General features: G+C 42.6%; 2 protein-coding genes across 4 annotated transcripts in view; one reads left to right on the top strand and one right to left on the bottom strand.

Moving 5' to 3' along the window:
* PHF24 (PHD finger protein 24) overlaps positions 1 to 25,239 on the top strand; it is a 162,838-nt gene that overhangs the window by 5,140 nt on the left and 132,459 nt on the right. The window lies entirely within an intron of this gene.
* Positions 9,157 to 16,028, bottom strand: LOC144229799 (protein SPATA31F1-like). Its single transcript, XM_077761908.1, has 4 exons — positions 15,836 to 16,028; positions 14,692 to 14,731; positions 14,095 to 14,155; positions 9,157 to 13,070 (listed from the first exon to the last, which is right to left on the bottom strand). The coding sequence occupies exons 1-4, from the start codon at positions 15,977 to 15,979 to the stop codon at positions 9,332 to 9,334; spliced, it is 3,984 nt and encodes a 1,327-aa protein (XP_077618034.1). The 5' UTR covers positions 15,980 to 16,028; the 3' UTR covers positions 9,157 to 9,331.

The raw sequence follows: 25,239 nt of genomic DNA on the forward strand, positions 1-25,239 counted from the left end.
GATTTGGATTCTGTGTCTCCCTCTCTTACTGCCCCTTCCCCATTTGTGCTCTGTCTCTCAAAAATGAATAAATTTTTTTTTTAAAGGTTAGCATTAGGTAACTATGCTTAGAATAGCACTGATGAAGTGGTTAGATTGGAGGTAGACAGTGGTGAGCATAAGACGAGGTAAAGATTTTGGGAGGGAATACCCACCAGCNCTCTGGCCTTGCTCTTCTCTTTGCTGAAAACTGAGAATATTGAAGGTGTTGGTTACAGCTCATCTTTATGTCCTCAACCCTTTGTTGTAGCACTATGGTCAGTGCTATGAACCCATGCTGCTCTGGGATAGGTAGGATCCTTAGGGGGCCATGGAAAGGACCTGTTCCACCTAAGTCAGGATGTGTGCACATTAACCTTGGATTCCCACATAATGCTTCTGTGACCATTCTGGGTCATTCCCTTCATTCTGGGTCCCCTTCTTGTCTCTTTGCTTTGTGGCTCTGCCCAACTCCCACCAGGCAGAGAGGATGTGCATGTCACAAGATCTCCTTTGGTTTTTGGAGAGTATTGGCTCAACAGGCCTGGGCCTTGTATCTCCTCACCTTGGGGGCCATAACAGGGGCTAGGTCCTCATCCATTAGACACAGAATCACCATTTTGAGGAGGGACACATTCATACTTCTTCCCATCCTCTGTTTATGAACCCTGCTAGCAGTGGACACATTGTGCTAAGTGCTGGGGTCCTATCATGCAAGAAAGTCCTGTTACCACCTGTTGGTTTGATGGGATGTTGAGTCATCCTGAATTTCCTTAGAAATCAGTGAGGCAGAGGCATCCTACAGTCCCTCATACCATATTTTAGGGAAACTGTTGTACTTCTTGTACTTCCTCTAGCTCTTGGCTCCTGTGTGATAGGTCAGTAGGTGGGAATGTAGAGGTGTTACCTTCTGAGAGATATGAAGTGTCTAAAACAGAGGTCCATCCCATCCACTCAGGGCAACCTTTTTCTGCCTTCTGCTTCTCTTCTCCTACCCCCTAAACATCCCTGATCTCTGAACACTAGAATGTTGTACCTGCCCTCTTTTTCTGTAGTCTAATGCACTATGCTCCAAAACATCTAGAACATCTCTGAAATCTCTCCTAATGATCCAGTCTTCTGAGGACACCTTCATACGTGTGATCAACAATGGGAAACACCTTTTTATGCCCACCTGACCTCTTTGTTGCATATCCTAAGTGTAATTTGGTATAGTAACTTCCAGAATCCATCTCCACCTCTGGTTTTGGTCTCCATACCCCACTCTCCATCCCCAGCCATGGTCCCTTCCTTGCTTCTCACTTTATCCTTTTGGGTCTTTGCCCACATTCTGTTACATGTGAGGGAATCTTTCTAGTAAGCCACACTGTCTTTCTGCAGTGCTACTTTCTACTTACCACCAGTGAAGCATCTGTACTTTTAGCCAATGCTACCTTCTGGACATGGGCATTTGATCCCATCACCTACTTCTACAGTGCCTCATTGCTCCAGCAGTTCTCCCCTGGCTCTCCCTTATCATCAGTTTATCCTTCCTGACTGCATCGTTTCAGTCAATATGCAACATGTAATGTCTCTCACTTTTTTTTTTTAAACTTACATACTGTTTTCCATAATGGCTGCACCAATTTAAATTCCCACCAACAGTACACAAATATTCACTTTTTTCTACATCTTCACCAGCACTTATCTCATATTTTCTTGATTATAGCCATTCTAACAGGTGTGGGATGATATCTCATTGTGGTTTTGATTTGTATCAATTATCTCTGATAGTTAATGATGTTGAGCATCTTTTCATGTACTTGTTTGCCATTCAAATGTCTTATTTGGAAAAAATGTCTAATTAGTTCCTCTGCCTATTTTTATTTTATTTAAATTTTTATTTAAGTTCTAGTTAGTTAACATACAGTGTAATATTAGTTTCAGGTGTACAATATAGTGATGCAACACTTCATACAACACCTAATGCTCATCACAACAAATGTGCTTCTTAATCCCCATCACCTATTTCACCCATCCCCACACACACCAGCCCTCTGCCCATGGTTAGTTATGTTCTCTCTAGTTAAGAGTATTTTTTGGTTTGCCTCTTTTTTTCCTTTTGTTTTCTTAAATTCCACAAATGAGTGAAATCATATGATATTTGGCTTTCTATGACTTATTTCACTTAGAATAATACTGTCTAGCTCCACCCATGTCATTGAAAATGGTGAAATTTCATTCTTTTTAATGGCTGAGTAATTGTATGTATATACCACAGGTTCTTTATCCACTCATCACTGATGGACTCTTGGGCAGTTTCCATAATTTGGCTATTAAATCAGATTTTGTTGTTGCTGTTATTGATATCTCTCACCTTTTAAAAATAGTCCTCTCTGGGTCTCACTTTCTCTTACTGCTATTTCCCTATTTTTCTGCATTTCTGTGAAACAGTCTTCCCTTAAAGAACTGATTACACTTGCTATCACCATTTGTTTTCCTTCCATTCTTCCTTCAATCCATCCCAGTCATGCCTTCACATCCATCATTCACCAGAGTCTGTTCTTCTCAAGCATGAATGATCTGTGTTGCTGAGTCTGATGGTCAATTCTGAGTCCATTTTCCTTGGCCAGTTTACAACTTTTCATGCAATTGCTCACTCTCTTCTTGCAATACTTTTCCTCTCTTGGTTTATGGTATACCACACTCTTCTGCTTTTCCTACCTTCCTCCCTGGCTACTGCTTCTCAGTCTCCTCTCTTACTTTTCCCCTCCAATTTCTTATTGTTAGAATGTCCCAGAGCCCAATACTTAAGGTCTTTTCTTCATTTCATTCATTCCCTTGGTGATCTTATCTAATCTCTTGGTTTTACATACATCATCAATCAATCAATCATCTGTAGCCAGGACTGTCTCTGGGGACCACTGGGTTTCTGTGGAATGGTCTCAGGAAAAATCAGAGGGGTTAGTTACAATACTACTACCATAACTAGAAACAAAGGGAGTGCAAAGTGGTTATGTACTAGATTCATTTTGAAGTTAGAGACAAGATTTTCTGATGAGATATTGAGATATTGTTAGAGATAAAACATCAAAATGACACCAATGTTTTTGCCCTGAACAATGGGAAAAAAGGAGGTACCATTAACTGATGTGGGAAGTACTGTGATTGGAATAGGTCTGGTATGTGTGATTGTGTGGTAGCAAGAGAGCAGGGAATCAGGATTTCACTTTTGAGGTGAGTATTGGACATTCATATGTGTATATTGATTTAACAATTTGGTCACATGAGACTGTCTACCCCATAGAGTAATGATCTCCATGGAGGCAAGCTTGGCCTGTGTCTTGGTGGTTGTTTTGTCTGGTATAGTTCCTGGCACATAGTAAGTACTCAGATATTTTAATTGTTAAATCCAAGATGCCTTTCAAGGTCCCTTTTATTGTGACCCTTTTATGTGGCCCTAGGGTCCTCATCAGCTGAGTACTTCCTCCTGTGGCAGGACCCCATACACCATAGCACTCATCACATTACTGTAATAATTAATCTGCTTCCTCCGGCCAGACTTTGGATTCAAGTCTATTAAAGTATTACCATGCACCAGCCACTGTCCTAAGCCCTGGGGATATGCGATACTATTATAATTTTTTTAGGAAAGAAAGGATGAGAAAGTGAACTATAAGCAGAGGCAGTAAAAATAGAGGAAAGGGGGCAACTTGAGATCTATCAAACTTAGAACCCAGTAATTGACTGGGTAGATGGTCTGAACAAAAAGGTGGATGTATAGTGATACCATTCCCTGACATTAGAAAGAAATTTGGTGAGGTAGAGGATGTTTGAAAACTTTGAATTAATTTGCATTGTTTTGGCGGCAAGATAGAGCATCTTCCTATCCGTTGTCTATATAGTTGGAGCTTAGAGGAAAGACTAGAGCAACAAAGTGGCTTTGGGAATTAGCAGTACATTAACAGTAATTGAGGTTTCGGATATGGATATACAGTTATCTCCCTTTCCCAGATGAAGAAATTGGGGCTCAGAAATGTTAAGTAACTTGTCAGATGTCAGAGGATTCTAACTCTGACTTTTTTCACATTCCATTCTTGTGACTTTGACCTTAAAATCTGCATCTTCTCCAAGGGTCATACATTTGGCTTAAACATTGTAAAAATAATTTTGTAATGTTTTCTTTGTGTTGTAGTTTTGCTGCCCTTTATTCATGTTTATCATCTTTCTCTGAGATCATTCTCTGGTAATTTCAGCCAGAAGTTTCCTTCTGAAAGTGACCCAAATCTTTTATTCATACTTCACCTTATATTGAGTGGCATAATAACAGCCTTCAGCTATGCTACTCTGCTGTAGCTTCCTTAAGGGCCAGGATTCCAGTCTTTCTTCCAGGGACACCAATATCTTTCCCATCCCAGTTTATGGGAGAAGGTAGGACAGGTCCATTCATGCTTATCAGGAGGTCAGGGAATATGAGTCCAATGGCCACTGTCAAGAGATCCACTTTCTGGCCAGGGCTACAGAGGCTGCTGATGGTACTGGGAATTGGGATGGGAGTGCAGGTTGACTCACCAGGAAGCAGGAAAGAACTCTAGTAATGTCTTAGTATGGCAAGTTTATTGGAGAGGCCTCATAAAACAGGTCTGTAGGAGGAACTTCATTTAGTCTATGTGTGAGGGAATGTGTAGACAAGATATGGTTTGGAGGGCCTTGCATTTCTTAGCAGCTGCTCACAGATCTCAGCTTGCCTCTCAGTCTCTCTCTTAGGAGGTTCCAAGTGTTTCAGAGAATTCCATGTTATCTTTACGTTAATTATAAACAGATATTACTATGAAATAGAAAATTATTGTACATTCCAGAAAGACCAAAGGGCCTACAGTCCCTCTTCAGTGCTGAGCAGCTTATTTGGTAAAGAGCCTCATGTGTGGCATTAAATTCTAGATCTAGATCCCTGACCACTTTTCTTGACTGTTTAATGGAACACAACACTTTTCAACAGCATTAATAAAAGTATTTTGTTATTGCTGTTGACAGTCAAAGTGAGTGGTTCTGGTGCTTTCTGAAATTCAGGGGGAATAACGAAGAAATGTGGAATGATGACAGGCACCAAGGGCTGGGGTGGGTAGGCTAATTGATCCTGTCTTTGTCTGGGGGTAGGAGAAGAGTGGGAAAGACACCAGGCAGATCCTGGGAGAGGATACAGCTGAGTTCAACACCATACAGTATTCATGAGACACATAAAAATATATATATATTTAGGGGTGTCTGGGTGGCTCAGTTGGTTGTGTCTGACTCTTGGTTACACCTTAGGTCATTATCTCATGGTTCATGAATTCAAGCCCCCTGCTCAAACAGTACAGAACCTGCTTGGGTTTCTCTCTCTCTCCCTCTCTTCCCTTCCCCTGCTCACTCTGTCTCTCCCTCAAACAAGTAAAAAACTTGAAAAATATGTACACACATATATGTGTATGTATATTCGGGAAGCCAAGGCTGGTGGAAAAGAGGAACATTGAGAAGGATTGAAGGTGTAGGTGGTGTAGAAATGAGACATAACAGTAGGTCTGGGTACAAGCTGCTGGCAGTACTTGACAAGATTGGATGTATTTAGAAAAAACTTGTGTTTGTGGTTCTTTCCCAGCAGTGTCAACACTCAGCCAACCTCTCTGTCTCTTTTTTTTTTTTTTTTTTACAAATAGTTTATTGTCAAATTGGTTNTCAGCCAACCTCTCTTAATCACACTAAGAACAATCAGACTGAAGCTCAGATTTACCTACCTACTTCCCCCTGAAGCCCTTGAACTTTGGGTTAACTTCTGATTCTAGGCTCTCTTACCATGTCCTGGTCAGGAACATATCAGCTTCTGTCCCAGGTACTCATACCTCCATTTACATGGTCCCCCTTCCTGATTCTCTTCCTACAGCCCTTGGGAGTGGGGGACAAGCTCCTCTTCCTGTCCTACTGTGATCTTCATTCCAGGAGTCACTCATTCTATGTACCTAGCAGGCAGTGGAGAAGGGATATAGGTCAGAGAGCTACAGCAGCTTCTGAAATGAGTTCTCCAGAAAGATCTTACCAAAAACCAACAGGAAGCAGAGCAGGGGAGATTCTGTCATTTGCTTTTGACATCCTGTCATATTAGCTATGTGCTTTATTATTTTTTAAATTTAAATTCAAGTTAGTTAATATACAGTGTCATATGGTTTTAGGGGTTGAATTTAGTGATTCATCACTTACATATAACCCTGGGGTTCATCCCAACAAGTGCCCTCCTTCATGGCCATCACCCATTTAACCTATCTCACCACTCACCTCCCCTCCAGCAACCCTCAGTTTGTTCTCTATATTTAAGAGTCTCTTATGGTTTGCCTCCCTCTCTGTTTTTATCTCATTTCATTTTTCATTCTTTCCCATTCATCTGTTTTGTTTCTTAAATTCCACATATGAGTGAAATTATATTTGTCTTTCTCTGATTGACTTAATTCACTTAGCATAATATACTCTAGTTCCATCCATGTTCTTGCAAATGGCAAGATTTCATTCTTTTTGATCACCGAGTAACATTCCATTACACACATGCACACACGTGTGCCACATTTTCTTTAGCCATTCATCAGTTGATGAACATTTGGGCTCTTACCTATTTGGCTATTGTTGATAGTGCTGCCATAAACATTGGTGTACATGTGTCCCTTTGAATCAGCATTTTTATATCCTTTGGGTAAATACCTATTAGTGCAACTGCAGCAGTGCAGACCATTTGACCTCAGCCATAGCAACTTCTTACTAGGCATGTCTCCAGAGGCAAGAAAACAAAAGCAAAAATGAACTTTTGGGACCTCATCAAGATAAAAAGCTTCTGCACAGTGAAGGAAATAATAAACAAAACTAAAAGGCAACTGATAGAATGGGAGAAGGTATTTCCAAATGATGTATTGGGTAAGAGTTAGTATCTAGAATCTATAAGGAACTTATAAAACTCAACACCCAAACAACAAATAATCCAGTTAAAAAATGGGCAGAAGACACACATCAGCTTCTTATTCAACATGTCTCAGGAGGCCAGGGAAACAAAAGCAAAAATGAACTATTGGGACCTCATCAAAATAAAAAGCTTCTGCACAGCAGAACTTAAAGGCAACTGAGGAATGGGAGAAGATATTTGCAGACGACATATCAGATAAAGGGTTAGTATCTAAAATCTATAAATAACTTAGCAAATTCCACACCCAAAAAATAAATAATCCAGTGAAGAAATGGGCCAAAGACATGAACAGACACTTCTCCAAAGAAGATATCCAGGTGGCCAACAGACACATGAAATGATGCTCGACATCACTCATCATAGGGAAATACAAATCAAAACCACAATGAGATACCACCTCACATCTGTCAGAATGACTAACTTTAACAACTCTGGCAGCAACAGATGTTGGCAAGGATGCAGAGAAAGAGGATCTCTTTTACACTGCTGGTGGGAATGCAAACTGGTGCAGCCACTCTGGAAACAGTATGGAGGTTCCTCAAAAAATTAAAAATAGAGCTACCATACAACCCATAATTACCTACTAGGTATTTATCCAAGGGATACAGGTATGCTGTTTTGAAGGGACACATGTACCCCACCGTTTATAGCAGCACTATCAGCAATAGCCAAAGTATGGAAAGAGCCCAGATGTCCATCGATGGATGAATGGATAAAGATGTTGGAGTATTACTCAACAATAAAAAAGAAGGAAATCTTGCCATTTGCAACTACGTAGATGTAACTAGAGGGTATTATGCTAAGTGAAATTAGAGAAAGACAAATATCATATGACTTCACTCTCTGAGGACTTTAAGTACAAACCAGATGAATATAAGGGAAGGGAAGAAAAATAATATAAAAATAGGGAGGAGGATAAAAACATAAGAGACTCTTAAATATGAAGAACAAATAGAGGTTTACGTGGGGGGGTGGTTGTGGGAAGGCATATGGGCTAAATGGGTAAGGGACATTAAGGAATCTACTCCTGAAATCATTGTTGCATTATATGCTAACTAACTTGGATGTAAATTTTAAAAAAGAAATTAAAAAAAAAGAAATGGGCAGAAGACATGAATAGACATTTTCCAAAGGAGGCATCCAGATGGCTAACATCACTCATCATCAGGAAAATACAAATCAAAACCACAGTGAGATACCAACTCACACCTGTCAGAATGACTAAAATTAACAGTTCAGGAAACAACAGATGTTGGCAAGGATGTGGAGAAAGGGGAACCCTTTTGCATGTTGATCTGAATGCCAGCTGGTGCAGTCACTCTGGAAAAGAGTATGTGATTTTGCTAAACACAAAGTACCTCTTCAAGGTTAGAGCACTATGGTGCTGCTCTAAAAACCGCCCCTGCAGACTGTGAGCATATATAGAAGTTATCAATGAATACAGGCAATGAATTCTGCCTGTAGGATTTCTGGCCACTCCTGTCACTACTCATGTCCACGTTACTCATCTGGGCCCAAGGACACCATGAGACCCACGATAGAATTCAAGCATGATCTTTATTTTATTTTTTATTTTATTTTATTTTATTATTATTTTTTATTTTTGAGAGAGAGCGAGCACAAGCAGGAAGAGGCAGAGAGAGAGAGAGGGAGACACAGAATCCAAAATAGGCTCCAGGCTCTACTGTTCTCTCAGCACAGAGCCTGAAATGGGGCTCCAAACCAGACTGTGAGATCATGACCTGACCAATGTCAGATGCTTAACTAGCTGAGCCATCTAGGCACCCCCAAGCTTGACCTTTATTTCTTTATTTACCTTGCCTTCATTCTTTGCTTAAGTCCTTACTCCCTTCTTTAGTGTGTGTGTGTATGTGTGTGAGAGAGAGAGAGAAAGAGAGAGAGAGAGAGAGTTTCTTAAGTTCCACACTCTGTGAGGATCCTAGAATCTTGGATATTGACCTGAGCCAAAACAAGTCAGTTGCTTAACCGACTGAGCCACCCAGGTTCCCCAACTCCTTGTCTCTTTATCCATAGTCCAGGGTGGGCTGGGAGGAGTTGTATGAAATGCTAACCCAGCTTTAGGGTGGGTTAAAGCTTCTTCCCTAATTGAAAAGGAACTTTAGCCTCCCCTCATGCCTTCCCTTAATACACCACAGTGCATAAAAGGAGACAGACAATTCTTTGCTGAAAGGTATAATGTATTTCAGTGGTGTTCTGCCCCACCTGTACATTAATGAAAATGACAGTAGCAGTCTTCTTCAAAGGACGCAGACATGGGGAGCCTACAAAGTCCTTGATTGTGTTGGGTCTTCTTGAAAGACTAACGTTTCCCTCTAACGTGAGAGTTGAGACCTAGGTCATGTTCCCTGGTTGGGTAGCAAAAGCCACTCTAGGACAGTGCCGAGGGCAGTGGCGGGGGTGACCCAAGACTGAGGCACAATGGAGTTGCTGGGAGCGGGAGCGGTGCCGGAGCTTACTGTCTGGGTAATGGGGACCTTCCAAGAAGCCCAGGCCCACCTGCTTCTCAGTGGGGGAAGATTGGGCCTTGGAGTCCCCTCCTGTGTTCTCTGTCTTGGTTTGCCCTGTGGGACTTTTGGCTAGAGCCAAGCTCTTTTCTAAATTTTCTTTTCTGGTGTTGGCCACCTTCCCAGCTGTAGAGAACATGGATTCCTCATGGCCTTTGCCTTTTGTCTTGGTGTTAAAACAATGCAGAAAGGATTTCATCTTCCTTCTCAAGCCAGATTCTAGAAGGCTGGGCCTCTTATGAGTATGGACTGGCATCACCTGCCCCTGAAAAACTTGAGTTTTCAAAGTTTGGCCCTGCAAAGGCTTGCTCTGAATGAGTTGGCCCAGGAAAGGCTGGTCCTGTGATGCCTGGGACACCACAGGCTGGGCATTCTTAGGAATCTTTCCTGGTTTGAGAAGGACATTGGGCTTGGTTTGACTGTCATGCAGGGCATTCTTTTCAGATTCTTTTCCCCCAGGGATTCCTGGAGGTGGCTCTGGAAGCTTAATCTGAGGGTGCCGGGTACTATGTTCACAGAGAGCATCAGGATGAAAGCTATGGCTTCGTTGCCAGGGACCGCGTGGTGTCCTCTTCATCCTTTCTGGCCTCTGGGCTGCATCAGGGTGGCTTATTTCTTTTGTAGAGGAGTGTGCAAACCCTGCATCCCCTTCTCCGTGGTCCCCTGCCAGTTTGGGTTTTCCTGGGTCCTTTCTCTTTTCTACCAGTATGGGGACTTGGGCTGAGTCTTTGCTTTTGCCAGCGCTTTGGGGCTCGGGGCTCCAGGATTCCTCCAGGCTGTGGCTGTTCACACTGGCCTCTAGCTGAACACAAAGTACCTGGGTCTCTGTCATGTCGCCACTGGGTTGTGAGATCTTTGAGGCCCAGTGGGCAGAGGCATGAGGTACTGCTCTGGAACTGGGTTGCTTCTGGTTCTGCTGCACTGCCTTTAATTCAATGGCCAGCTGTTCTTTAAGGTGGAGCCATTCTGGATCTGGGGCACAAGGAGCATCTGGTTGGGTGGGGAGATTCTGGGGCAGTGTTTTCCCCTGGTTGTTCAGATTCTCTGGAGACGCCTGTGTGGATGTGTTCTCTGGGATTGCTATAGTTTGTTCTCTGGACTTCCTTGCCTTTATGGGAATTCCCAGTTGTATCTCTAAGATCTTCTTTCTTAGATGGAAATTTAATTTGGCCAAGATGGGTTTCTTGAGTGTGTAGGGCCCAGAAGTCTCTGTCTGGCTTTCTAGAGGCACTGTCTCGATCATTCCTTCTACCTGCCCTTCAGCCTGCAATTCATCTGCACTGTCTGCACAAGTATTGTTGGCATCTTGAAAGCACGGTCCGGGACTCAGACACTTCTCTTCAGATGAGCTCATCTGAGTCAGAGGTTCAGTTGGGAATTTTCCAGGTCCAGGCTCCAGTCCTGCGATTACATCTTGGGTAGTGATTGCCGGTGCCATGGCTCTGGAAAGAGCCACATAATAAAGAGCAGGCAGCCCTGACAAGAAGGCCAGATACTTGTGCCGCAGAGTTGTCTCCAGTTTCTCAATGGCTCCCTCGGACAGGGCTTGGGGCAGTTTAGGGTGTTCAGTGACAGTATCTGGTGAGGTTTGTTGCTGTTGGTCAAGGGCCATTGGTGTCGAGGGTGTAACTTTCTCTTGTGGGGCAGGGTCAGTTGCTGCCTGCAGCTCCAAGGTCTTGCTTTCTGGGATGCAGGTTAAGGGAGCCAGTTGCAGGTCCCCAGGAATGATGCACTGCCAAGAGCTATATACACAAGCAGGGACCTTGCCCTGGTGGATCTGCCCACCTTTGGAGTTGATGTGGCTCTGTAATATTGCCTTGGCCTGGTCAAACAAGTGTGGCATGGGGACTGACACTGGGTCTGTGATGGGCGAGAATGGGTCACCGGCCCCAGTGGCCTCTAGGGCTGTAGGTTGGGGAGCACTCATGTTGGCTAGGGCTGTGCTGCTCCAAGACAGAGTCGACTGATCAGTGGGGGACAGGAGCAACTGGATGGACTCCTGGATCTTTTGGGGCAGGCCCCAGCGATGGTGAATCAACTGCCTCTGGAGATGGAATTCCAGCAGCCTCCGGGCATGTTCCGGGAAGAAGAGTAGTTTCCTAGTGAGGACTGCGATGGGCTTCACTGGCCAAAAAGTTTTCACTGTCTCAGGAGACTGGGCTTTTCCACAGGGCCTATTCTGCGTGGGTCTCTGGTTGTGCTGACATCTCTGGAAAACCACTGGCAAGCCCCACTGAAGCTGGAGCTGCTTCTGCAGCAGGTGCCACTCCAAGGCATCACACTCGGCCAACGTCAGAAATGGAACACTGATGTGAGCTTGTTGGTAGTCAGATGGGGAAGAGGGTGGGGCTGATTGGGGTGGAGTTTTAGGCAGCAGAGGGATGACAGAAAGTTCCTTGAAGAGAAAAGCATCCTTCAGGGGGTACTGGCGTATGTTCCCATTTGTGGAGAGGCTTTGAGAGCGTATTAAGGTGTTAACGAGGGACTCACTGTGTAGGGAAGGGAGACCACAGAATAGCTGGCTATATTTCTGCTGCAGATGGGCCACTGAGGCATGAGCCTGGTGCCCAAGATGTGGACAGAGGCCACTTGAGTCTTTAAAGGCTGGAGAGGGCAAGGCCACAGCCATATGGTTTGCAATTTGCTGGTGGTGGTGTCTTTGTTCTGGGTCTATAATGGACCATTCTGAAACCCAGAAAGCCTGTGTAGGCTGGCTGGTCATACATGGACCCCAGTTCTGGTAGGAATAGGTCCCCAGTTTTTCAATCGAGTACTTAGAAGTATCATTTGGGATGAAAGAAACCGGTTGGTTATTTACACTTTGGCAAAAGAATGGCGGGTTTGGGATAAGCTGCCTTAGGGACTCCTCCACACGTCTGGGGAGTCCCCATCTCTGAAAATGCATCCATTTTTTCACATGTACCTCAAGAACCCTCAGGACTTCAGGACTAAGGAATGGCAGGTTGGCAGGGAGGACAGTAACCATATGCAAGCCCATAGGGTGTGTCTGGGTAGTGAATTGGTGGTTTAGGGTCTGCAGAGCGACCTGGGAATTCAAGAGCTGCTGCCCTTGGTTCCCATAGACATGGTTGGGGGTGCTCTGCATCATCTCCTGCTGGTTCACTGTTAACCTAGCCTCCTCAAGCCTTGAGCAAGACATAGTATCCAGGCCCCTGGGCACCTCTGATATTTGAAATCCCTGCCCCAGCTGGTGGTGTTCAGCCCAATAATCGTGTACCCTGACTTTACCAGTTGACTGGGAAGCTGACTGTGTTAAGCATTTCTGATCCATTGATTGCAACACTGGGGGTGCTAGAGATGGACATGCAAGTGCTGTGGAGTGTAGGGAACATTGGTCCAGATTCTGTTCTAAAGACACAGTAGAGATGGACAAAATCTCTAGGCAAGAAGGGCCCTGCAATGGTTCTGATGAAGCAGGACAGATCAGGGTGTTCTCACCCACCAGCAACTGCTGGATCTCCAGAGCCATAGAATTGCAGATTTGGCAGCAGGTGTCTGCACACAGGAGCCGCCGCACACTTCCCTCCTGAGGAAGCCAGCCCTGGCTGAGAAGGGAAGATGGTAGCCATTACTGATGGAATGACACCTGACTCTTTGAATGTGTGTGGCCTGCAGATTGCCCTCCCCTAGTCCTGGAAACCTTGGGCTTGTACCCCCGGGTGTTTGCCCATCTCCTTTTCCTCCAAGGAAAATGCTATTGGCAAATTATGTTGGGGTGGGCTATAGGTCTGCACCTTGTTGGGCAAGGTCTCAGACAGCCTATGGGAGTACAGGGCCATGACAGACCGGGAGGTGGGTTGAGTTTTCTGTTGACCAGTGTTGAGAAGCTGAACCAGGAGAAGGGGACCAGGCAGTGAGGCGGGAGCAGGGGAGCCAATATTAAGCTGATGCAGCAGCCTGAAGAACATGACCAGGAGAATCTGGAGTCAGTCTCCTTTGGGATTAAGAAGGCCACAGCCTAGTATTCAGTATTTCTAAACTGTGGAAAATGAGGTCTTTGTGGGAACTATGCATTCAGGGACTATGGGGTGTCCCAGCTCCTGTACATAGCATCTCTTGAGAGCCAATCCCATTCTCTAGAGACTTTAAGAAGAGGATAAGATGACAGGCTCCTTCCTAAGTGCTGTCCCAGGAACTGGCCTCCCTGAAGACAAGACCATGGAGGTAATTTCAACAGGTTCCACAGGTCTGCCCTTGAATGACTGTAACTGTAAAGGGAATATGACAGTGTGCATCTATTTATGCATGCATTTGTCTATTCTCTTGGCTGGATAACTTGTCTTATGGATGAGTGGAAACTCATGTAGAGTCTTTAATGAATTACGTACTAGTGAATCCTGAATTCCAGGACCACTGTGAACTGACCTATAGCAGAACTGGGAGATTCCTCTCTCCTGAGATACCTGATCCCCCCTCTGCCCTGGCAACCCTCTCAACTGTGCTCAGCATCCACTTGTGTCTGACTCCCACCCAGCCATTATCCTTCTCCTCATCCCTGCTCCAGGCCAAGCACAGAAATCATCACAGGCCAGGCTGGGGGTTTGGAGACTGCAAAGAGCAAGTGGTCACCTTTTCATGACAGAGAGCAGCTCCCATGGCTTTTCAGCTTCTTTCCGGGAGAGTCTCCTAGCTGAGAAACCAGGAGACAGTATTACAAGGAATGAGAGGATACAGCGATGTCCTATAGGAAGTTGAAGGGACATCCTATAGGAAGCTGAAGGCCTTTGAGTAAACGGATACTCAAAACCCCAACAGTAAGTGCTCTTAGTCACATCTGTGTATGACTTAACCAGTTGTATCATGGTGTCCTGGACCTAATCTCACCACACTGTGAGTGAGGCAGGATCATCAGATGCCCATTTTATGGATCACAGAGTGAACAATGTAGTGACTTCCATAGGGTTGTAAAACTAGTAAACTACACAGGTAAGGGCTTCTGTCCTAATTCTTCATTCTTCATTCCCAGGAGCTGAGCTAAGGTGAATTTGGGAACATTCCCAAGCTCTGATATCCCACCCAGGAAAATCTGGGAGAAAATGTCAGCTGAGCAAATAGACCCTTCATTGGTTAGAGCACCTGGCTCCTGGCACCAAGAGTCATAGAGAGACACCAATCAGGGGAATTTTCCTCATGGCAAGGAGAGTCAGAACAGAGTTGGAACCTTACCTCTAAATGCTGCATCTCGTATCCTGACTCTTCTGTGACGCTTAAAGACAAAACGTTAAGAGTATGAAGATGGGCCACATATTTTTTTCATCTTTAAAATAAGACAAAGCTGGGGCTTCTGTGTGGCTCAGTCGGTTAAGCATCCAACTTCACTTGAGGTCATGATCTCATGGTTTGTGGGTTCGAGCCCCACATCAGGCTCTGTGCTGACAGCTCAGCCTAGAGCCTGCTTCAGATTCTATGTCTCCTTCTCTCTCTACCCCTCCCCCACTCACGCTCTGTCTCTCAAAAATAAACATTAAAAAATTAAAATTATAAATAAATAAAATAAGACAAAGCTAATATACATTTCCTAATCCCTTTCTATGTATGTCTATATTTTATTTACTTTCCTAACTTCCCTTTCTATACTCATCTCTTTTCACCTCAACATTTCCCTTCTCCACTTGCTTGTTTATTTAGAGTATTTTCCATACTCAATACCTCTCATTTATTTCCCAGGAGAAGTTATTTATGAGGCTTATGATGAAGCAAGAGAAAGAGTGGAACAGATTGAAGAGTGTGTAGGTGTAATAGCCAACAGATTTGTGTTAAAAAATGCCTATGCAAGACTACCAACCAGGAAAATCCCACTTTGTGGGAGATTGTCTGAGATCCAAGGATTTAGAGTCCATTTCATCTAGGTCTCATCCCAAGCCAGATTGAGATGTTCTTTATTTTTTTTTCAATTTTTTAATAGTTTATTGTCAAGTTGGTTTCCNAGGTGGAGGGGACCCGGTGTCCCTGGTCAGCTCATTCTCTGTGCAGAACTGGCAGATTTAGAAAAGTCCTATTGCACTGAGATTAAGTGCCTGTAATTCCTGTTGGATCTCCCACCTGACTCACCGCCTCCTCCCTCCCCACCCCATCAGTCCTCAGTTTGTTCTCAGCATTCAAGAGCCTCTCATGGTTCTTTATTTTCAACTAGAATACACTGCAGGTGGGCTATTAACGAATTATTTTAAGTCTCTGAGAAGTACCACATGAGAGTTACTGAATGCATGGTATAAAAATTGGGGGGTGGTGGAAAAGGAGAGACTCTGAGATCTTACAAGATTCTTATCTGAGGCTTATTAGTTTAATCATGGTCATAACATTTCCCTACCGGGCAGCAGCTCCTTTGAGGTTCCAGCCTTAATCCATGGTAACTCCTTTTTACTTGCCAGATAATTAGGAGAATGATGAAGATGAAGACATAGACATATAAGGTATACTCAAAATCCCACAGAACAAAAGTACGTCTCAACATGGTCTAAACCTCATTAGCATGAGGAGACCAACCATCCCTATATCTAGGCATTCAGGATCCTGGTGCCTAATGACTCCTAATGCTACGCCTTGTCATCTCCGCCTCATAGATGATGGAACTAGGCCACCAGACTGCATCACAAAGACCTGTTTCACAAGGCAGATGCAGTGTCAAAGACTTAGGGAAGCTTATATGGTGATTTAGTCTGTAGATGAGGGAGTCTAGTTACAGATCCTGGGACTAAAAGTGTCTGCTCATAGACAATGTCTGTGCCTCCACTTTGTCCTCAGTCTGCACACTCTACACTAGCCTGATGTCTTGGCTCTGTCCTTTACAATGATCTAGTCACATATCCCCAGAAACTATGTTTAGGGACATAGTGCACATTTTGATGAAGAGTGGCTGGAACAGAGGAATCTCCTCTAACTCTCCTACCTGTCCTGGAAATATAGCTGTGAAGCACACATGAGCTTAGGGAGGGCACAGTCTGGTTATGGCTTGGGAATGGAGAGCTTTGATATTAACAGGCATTGTGTGATGGGGAATCAGAAGTATATGAAGAGGACCATAGCTTATGTAGGAGGAAAAGGGAAAGGTGGTATATTTAAATGAGATTGTAAGAGGCAGGAAGGAATGCCTCCCAGTCTGTGTGGCCTCAAGCTTATGGATAGGTGGGAAGAGATTTAAACACTGCCTTCCTTGGAGATATACTAATGAGATTCACTTATTGAGCTCCTTAAAAGTTGGTTTTCTTTTTTTTTAAAAAAATGTTATGTCTTTATTTTATTTTGAGAGACAGAGAACAAGCAGGGGAGGGGCAGAGAGAGAGAGTGAGACACAGAATCTGGAACAGGCTTCAGACTCTGTGATGTCAGCACAGAGCCCGATATGGGGCTCAAACCCACGGACTGTGAGATCATGATCTGAGCCGAAGTCAGACGCTTAACTGACTGAGCCACCCAGGCTCCCCTAAAAGTTGGTTTTCTAGAACTGTTTTTATTTTTATTTATTTATTTTTTTAAATGTTTTATTTATTTCTAGGAGAGAGAGAGACAGCGTGAGCAGGGGAGGGTCAGAGAGAGAGGGAGTGACAGACTCTGAAACAGGCTCCAGGCTCTGAGCTGGCAGTCAGCACAGAGCCCGACGCAGGGCTCGAACCCACGAACCGCGAGATCATGACCCAAGCGAAAGTCGGATGCTTAACCAACTAAGCCACCCAGGCGCCCCTCTAGAACTGTTTTTAGAATTCTCTCTCCTCATGGATATGACTACCTGCAGAGACAGGTTAGTTAGTGGCTACTTCTGACTTAAGGTGGTAAACTAGTTGCTGGTCATGAATAAATCTACTCATCTACTCTGGATATATGCTGTTTGCCTGAAGGAAGTTTGGTTTTGTTATTATTTTCTTTAAAATAAATGTAGTGAAACCTTTAGCAAGCCAGTAGTTTTCTAATTGATTCCCAGGGTCCATCGCTTCTATTAACTGCCCATTTATTTACACATATATGTTGCCTGCTTGACCTCTGTGGTTATTGTCATATTTCCCCAACAATGAATTTCTGAATTTCCTTGAGAGTCTTACCCTGGTAACAGCAGTCTCACAGTCAAAATATCCCTGTGCTCAAAATCTCTGAAGAGTTTATTTTGGACCCTCCTCCAACATCCAGTCCTCCATCCTGCTGGCATGGTGAGCCTTCAATCTGTGCTCATCCCTAAGATGGGTAGTGTCAAAGGTACAAAGACATTTGAGTCATTGTTGCCTTGTTGCTGTTAAGACGCTTAACTGTCTGGTTTCCAAGATAAGAATAACTTACAAAAGCAGGAGCCAATAATCTAGAACAAGCAGAACTATACACTCATTTGCAAAGCCTAGGTTATAAACATTCCATTTCAAAGGAGAGAAACCATAGTGATGATCATGGTGGTCAGAGAGGACGCCTGGCTAAAGTGACATAGGAGTTGGGTCTAAAAGTACAGGCTGTGGAGGAAGGAGTATCTTCCACATGGGAGAGAAACTTACAAACAGATGCAGAACACAGAGCAATGGGCCATGGAGTGCGTTTGGCAGTAAGAATTGCAGTCTATCTCTAGCAGAGGTGTAAATGGGTGGATGGGAGAGGACTTGCGGCAAAAGATTAGAGTAGCAGGCATGAGGTCTCTTTTTGGAAGACCAGTGCATGTAAGTGATTTTAATCTTTGAAATTGTGTTTTAAAAAGTAGGCATATACATACATAGTACAACATTCAATGGACAGAATAAGGTATATAGTTAATGTCTTTGCTCACCCTTGTCTCTCATTTCCCACTTTTCCTTCTCAAGCCAGTTATTCCTATCAGATTTCTATGTATCTTTCCAAACTAGTCTAGCATAGCCAAAAACAAATGAATTATGTTTTTCTTCACAAATGGAAGTATAGTATGAAGAGTTTTACCTTTTATTTCATTTAATAATATACATATATCTTGTACATACCATTATGTTAATGACTGTAATGTCTTCCTTGATATGACTATAACACAACTCATCTTCAATTCTGTATTAATGGATATTTAGTTACTATTATTTATTATTCTGAATAATAATGCTGACACAAACCTCAGATATTTATAAATGTATTTACACATGTAGGAAAAATTCCTGTGAGTGAATTGACATTTTATTTTATGTTATTTTATTTATTTATTTTTTTAGGTTCCTTTATTCTTTTTTTTTTTTANTTGACATTTTAATAATACTAAATTTTTTGATCCATGGATATGGTACATCTTTCCATTTATTTAGGGCATCTTTAATTTCTCTCAAAAATGTTTTATACTATTTTGTACAAGTCTTGCACATATTTTGTGCATTTATTCCTATTTCATATTTTATGAAGCTATTGTAATAGTGATATTACTTTTTAATTTTAATTTCTAATTTTTGTTAGTATATAGAAATAGAATTTGTTTGAGTATCTATCTTATATCTTGCAATATTGTTAAAATCACATACTAGTTGTAATAGTTTTTTTCAGTAAATTCTTTAGTATTTTCCAGAATGAAGATAATGTTGTCTGACAGTTTTACATCTTCTTTTCCAATTTGAATGCTCTTTACCTTATTTTACTGATTAGAGCACTTAGTATAATGTTGAATAGAAGTGGTGAGAGTAGACATTTTTGCCTTGCTACTGATCTTAGGGGGGAGGCATTCTTTTTCCTTTCTGCTCCTCAGACTTGATTATTTCAAATGTACTATCTTTACATCTGCTGATTTTTTATTCTGCCTGCACAGACATGCAATTAACTTCCTCTAGTGAATCTTTCTATTTACTTACTGTATTTTTCAGGTTGAGATTTTCTATTTGTTTTTTAAAAATGATTTCTATCTTGGGACACCTGAGTGGCTCATTCATTTAAGCATCTGACTTTGGCTCAGGTCATGATCTCATGGTTTGTGAGTTTGGGCCTTGCATCGGTGTCTGCACTGACAGTGCAGAGCCTCCTTGGGATTCTCTCTCTTCCTTTCTGTCTCCCACCCCTGCTCATGCTCTGTCTCTCTCAAAAATCAATAAGCATTAAAAATTTGTAAGTGATTTCTATCTCTTTGTTGATATTCTCATTTATTCATTTCTGATTTCCTTTAGTTTTTCATCTGTGTTTTCCTTTAGTTCCTTGAGCATATATAAGATAGTTTTTACCAGACCACTTTCTTACACCATACACAAAAATAAATTCAAAATGGATGAAATACCAAAATATGAGAGGAAACCATCAAAATCCTAGAGGGGAACACAGGCAGCAACCTCTTTGACCTCGGCTTCAGCAACTTCTTACCTCACTGAAGGCAAGAGAAACAAAAGCAAACATGAACTATTGGGACTTCATCAAGACAAAAAGTTTCTGCACAACAAAGGAAACAATCAACAAAACTAAAAGGCAGCCTGTGAAATGAGAGTAGATATTTGCAAATATCCAAAACCTATAAAGAACTTACCAACTCAACACCTCAAAATCAGACAACCCAGTTAAGAAATGGGCAGAGGCACCTGGGTGGCTCAGTTGGTTAAGTGTCTGACTTTGCCTCAGGTCATGATCTCAGAGCTCATGAGTTCAAGCCCTGCATTGGGCTCTGTGCTGACAGCTCAGAGCCTGGAGCCTGCTTCAAATTCTGTGTCTCCATCTCTCTCTTTGCCCCTCCCATGCTCTTGCTGTGTGTGTCTCTCTCTCTCAAAAATAAATAATAATTAATTTTTTAAAAAAAGAAATGAGCAAAAAACATGAAAAGACACTTTTTTCCAAAGAAGACATCCAGGTGGCTAACAGACACCTGAAAATATGCTCAACATCATTCATCATCAGGGAAGTACAAATCAAAACCATGATGAGATACTACCTCACATCTGTCAGAATGACTAAAGTTAACAACACAAGAAACAACAGGTGTTGGTGAGGATGCAGAGAAAGGGAAACCTCTTGCATAGCTGGTGGGAAAGCAAACTTGTACAGACACTGGAGAACAATATGGAGGTTCCTCAAAAAACTAAAAATATAGGGGTGACTGGGTGGCTCAGTCGGTTAAGCATCCGACTTCGGCACAGGTCATGATCTTGCAGTTTGTGAGTTCGGGCCCCAGTCAGGCTCTGTGCTGACAGCTAGCTCAGAGCCTGGAGGCTGTTTCAGATTCTGTATCTCCTCTCTCTGAACCTCCCCTGCTCACGCTGTCTCTCTCTCTCTCTCAGAAGTAAATAAAACATTAAAATTTTTTTTAAAAAACCTAAAAATAGAACTACCCTATGATCCAGCAATTGTACTATCAGGTATTTACCCAGTGGATACAAAAATATAGATTCAAAGAGGTACATGCACCCCAGTGTTATTGCAGCATTATCAATAATAGCCAAACATGGAAAGAGCCCAAATGTCCATCGACTAATGAATGGATAAAGAAGATGTGGTAACACACATACAGTGGAATATTACTCAGCCATCAAAAAAGAATGAAATCTTGCCATTTGCAATGACATGGATGGAGCTGGAATGTATTGTGCTAAGCGAAATAAGTCAATCATAGAAAGACAAATACCATATCATTTCAATCATACACAGAATTTAAGAAACAAAACAAATGAATGTATGGGAGGGGGTCGGGGAGAAGGGAAGGAAACAAACCATAAGAGACTCTTAACAATAGAGAATAAACTGAGGGTTGATGGAGGGAGGTGGGTGGGAAATGGGCTAGGTGGGTGATTGGTATTAAGGAGGGCATTTGTTGTGATGAGCATAGGGTGTTGTATATAAGTAACGAATCACTGAATTGTACTCTTGAAACCAGTATTTCATTGTATGCTAACTAATGAAAATCAAAAAGAAAAAAGATAATTGTGTTTTTTAAAATGTTTATTTTGAGAGAGAGCATGTGCATGTGTGCACAAGCAGAAAAGGAGCCAAGATGGGGAGAGAGAGAATTCCAAGCCGGCTCCAGGCTGTCAGTGCAGCACCCAATCCAGGGCTTGATCCTATGAACCATGAGATCATGACCTGAGCAAAAACCAAGAGTCAGATGCTCAACAACCCAGGCACCCCAAAGATCGTTGTTTTAAAATCTTTGTCTAGTTAGTCTAATGCCTGTGCTTATTTAGGACTGTTTCTACCAGGTTACTTTCTTCCTTTAAATGGGCCATACTCTCCTGTTTCTTTATATTCTTTGTAGTCTTTCCTTCCCTTCCGTCCCTCCCTCCCTCCCTCCCTCCCTCCCTTCCTCCCTTCCTTCCTTCCTTCCTTCCTTCCTTCCTTCCTTCCTTCCTTCCTTCCTTCCTTCAAATCAGGTATTTGCAAAAACAGCTACCTCTCTTAGTCTTTTCAGGTTTGCTCTATCCTGGAGCAGTCCTTTTCTAATTAGCTGGATATGTTCTGAGCCTAGGGATAAGCTCAAGGTAAAAATGTAAGGTCTTCTCAGGTCTTTCTGAAGTCTGTCTTGGCTGGACCTGATCATGGCTTTTTCAATTCCCTTGTACACATGGCTGCTTCATAATGTCTCAGTCTTTCAAAGAATCTCACCCCAGCTTCTTTTTGGGGCCTTTTATGGTCTATTTTATGTCTCATAACCTCTTGGCCATGGGGTTTGTAGTCCTCATGAGTAGCATCTACCTCTTCTCTCTGCATGAACTCCAAATTAGGAGAGATAGATCAGCCCTTCAGGCAGCCCCCAGATAGGTTCAAATGTTTCCATAAAGTCTGCTCTACTTCCTTTGGTTTGAGAAAGGGAATTGGTGGTTGGGCTGCCACTCCCGCTAGACCAAAAGCTCACCCCACTGGGGAAGGGATAGGGCAAAGGGAAGTAAAAACATCATAAAATTTCCTACTGTTTTGAATATTATTTTTTTATTGTACATTTGATTGGTTGCTATAGACCTTTGACTATTTTCCAGGACTTCTGTAAGGTTATTATAGTTGTCAGTTTCTGGTTATTTTTTTATGTTTCCATGGGAGAGTTTGGAATTTCCTAGTCCTCCACATTTTTCTATAAATATTGTTGAGCTTTGTTTTATAACTCAGTTAAGTTACTAGGAAACAGTTGGATCCTTTCAGGTATTCCTTATAAACTTTATTAGGCAGATCCTATCAACATTTAGTCCAGGATTAATTTTTACTTACTACCGAGGCAAGACCTTTCTTATACTCTATCCAATGTCCCATTTATTTTGAAGTTTTCTAGTTTAGCTGTTGGAATAGGCACTTTATCTACCTCTGTGTGATCTCTGGGTATTATCCTTTATGTCTTTTCAGGTTTAAAAAAAATCTTATACAGGTACTTTTTTTTTCTTAAATATTTATTGTCAAGTTGGTTTCCATATAACACCCAGTGCTCATCCCAACAAATGCCCTCGTCCATGCCCATCACCCCCCTTTCCCTCTCCCCCACCCCCATCAGCCCTCAGATTGTTCTCAGCATTCAAGAGTCCCTCATAGTTTGCCCCCCTCCATCTCCCCAACTATTTTCCCCCTTCTTCACGCCATGGTCCTCCATTAACTTCCTCCTAATCCACCTATACGTGCAAATGTATGGTATTTGTCCTCTACCTGACTTATTTCACTCAGCATAACACCCTCAGGTTGCATCCACATTGCTACAAATGGACAGATTTCATTCTTTCTCACTGCTGTGTAGACGTATAGATAAACCACGTCTTCTTGATTCATTCGTCAGTTGATGGCCACTTAGGCTCTTTCCATGTTTTGGCTATTGTTGAGAGTGCTGCTGTGAACATTGGGGTACATGTTCCCCTATGCATCAGCATTCCTGTATCCCTCAGGTAAATTCCTAGCAGTGCTATTACTGGGTCATAGGGGAGTTCTATTGTTAATTTTTTGAGGAATCTCCACACGGTTTTCCAGAGGGGCTGCACCAGTTTACATTCNCTCCCTTCCTTCCTTCCTTCCTTCCTTCCTTCCTTCCTTCCTTCCTTCAAATCAGGTATTTGCAAAAACAGCTACCTCTCTTAGTCTTTTCAGGTTTGCTCTATCCTGGAGCAGTCCTTTTCTAATTAGCTGGATATGTTCTGAGCCTAGGGATAAGCTCAAGGTAAAAATGTAAGGTCTTCTCAGGTCTTTCTGAAGTCTGTCTTGGCTGGACCTGATCATGGCTTTTTCAATTCCCTTGTACACATGGCTGCTTCATAATGTCTCAGTCTTTCAAAGAATCTCACCCCAGCTTCTTTTTGGGGCCTTTTATGGTCTATTTTATGTCTCATAACCTCTTGGCCATGGGGTTTGTAGTCCTCATGAGTAGCATCTACCTCTTCTCTCTGCATGAACTCCAAATTAGGAGAGATAGATCAGCCCTTCAGGCAGCCCCCAGATAGGTTCAAATGTTTCCATAAAGTCTGCTCTACTTCCTTTGGTTTGAGAAAGGGAATTGGTGGTTGGGCTGCCACTCCCGCTAGACCAAAAGCTCACCCCACTGGGGAAGGGATAGGGCAAAGGGAAGTAAAAACATCATAAAATTTCCTACTGTTTTGAATATTATTTTTTTATTGTACATTTGATTGGTTGCTATAGACCTTTGACTATTTTCCAGGACTTCTGTAAGGTTATTATAGTTGTCAGTTTCTGGTTATTTTTTTATGTTTCCATGGGAGAGTTTGGAATTTCCTAGTCCTCCACATTTTTCTATAAATATTGTTGAGCTTTGTTTTATAACTCAGTTAAGTTACTAGGAAACAGTTGGATCCTTTCAGGTATTCCTTATAAACTTTATTAGGCAGATCCTATCAACATTTAGTCCAGGATTAATTTTTACTTACTACCGAGGCAAGACCTTTCTTATACTCTATCCAATGTCCCATTTATTTTGAAGTTTTCTAGTTTAGCTGTTGGAATAGGCACTTTATCTACCTCTGTGTGATCTCTGGGTATTATCCTTTATGTCTTTTCAGGTTTAAAAAAAATCTTATACAGGTACTTTTTTTTTCTTAAATATTTATTGTCAAGTTGGTTTCCATATAACACCCAGTGCTCATCCCAACAAATGCCCTCGTCCATGCCCATCACCCCCCTTTCCCTCTCCCCCACCCCCATCAGCCCTCAGATTGTTCTCAGCATTCAAGAGTCCCTCATAGTTTGCCCCCCTCCATCTCCCCAACTATTTTCCCCCTTCTTCACGCCATGGTCCTCCATTAACTTCCTCCTAATCCACCTATACGTGCAAATGTATGGTATTTGTCCTCTACCTGACTTATTTCACTCAGCATAACACCCTCAGGTTGCATCCACATTGCTACAAATGGACAGATTTCATTCTTTCTCACTGCTGTGTAGACGTATAGATAAACCACGTCTTCTTGATTCATTCGTCAGTTGATGGCCACTTAGGCTCTTTCCATGTTTTGGCTATTGTTGAGAGTGCTGCTGTGAACATTGGGGTACATGTTCCCCTATGCATCAGCATTCCTGTATCCCTCAGGTAAATTCCTAGCAGTGCTATTACTGGGTCATAGGGGAGTTCTATTGTTAATTTTTTGAGGAATCTCCACACGGTTTTCCAGAGGGGCTGCACCAGTTTACATTCCCACCAACAGTGTAGGAGGGTGCCCATTTCTCCACATCCTCGCCAGCATCTAGAGTCCTTTGATTTGCTCTTTTTAGCCTCTCTGACCAGTGTGAGGTGGTATCTCATTGTGGTTTTGATTTGTATTTCCCTGATGAGGAGGGACGCTGAACATCGTTTCATGTGTCTGTTGGCCATCTGGATGTCCTCTTTGGAGAAGTGTCTGTTCATAT

This window comes from Crocuta crocuta, unplaced genomic scaffold, assembly GCF_008692635.1.
Source record: "Crocuta crocuta isolate KB4526 unplaced genomic scaffold, BGI_CrCroc_1.0 scaffold204, whole genome shotgun sequence".
NCBI lineage: Eukaryota > Metazoa > Chordata > Mammalia > Carnivora > Hyaenidae > Crocuta > Crocuta crocuta.

Bases quoted from the DNA above. Each gene is read 5' to 3' on its own strand.
- LOC144229799 (XM_077761908.1), bottom strand. From the start codon at position 15,979: ATGTTGAGACGTACTTTTGTTCTGTGGGATTTTGAGTATACCTTATAT. The intron at 14,732-15,835 runs GTAGGGAAATGT...TTTGTCTTTAAG, and splicing joins CTCAAAGGAGCTGCTGCCCG to CGTCACAGAAGAGTCAGGAT. The intron at 13,071-14,094 runs GTGACCACTTGC...TTCCCTTCTCAG, and splicing joins CTGCTCTCTGTCATGAAAAG to CCAGGGCTGGCTTCCTCAGG.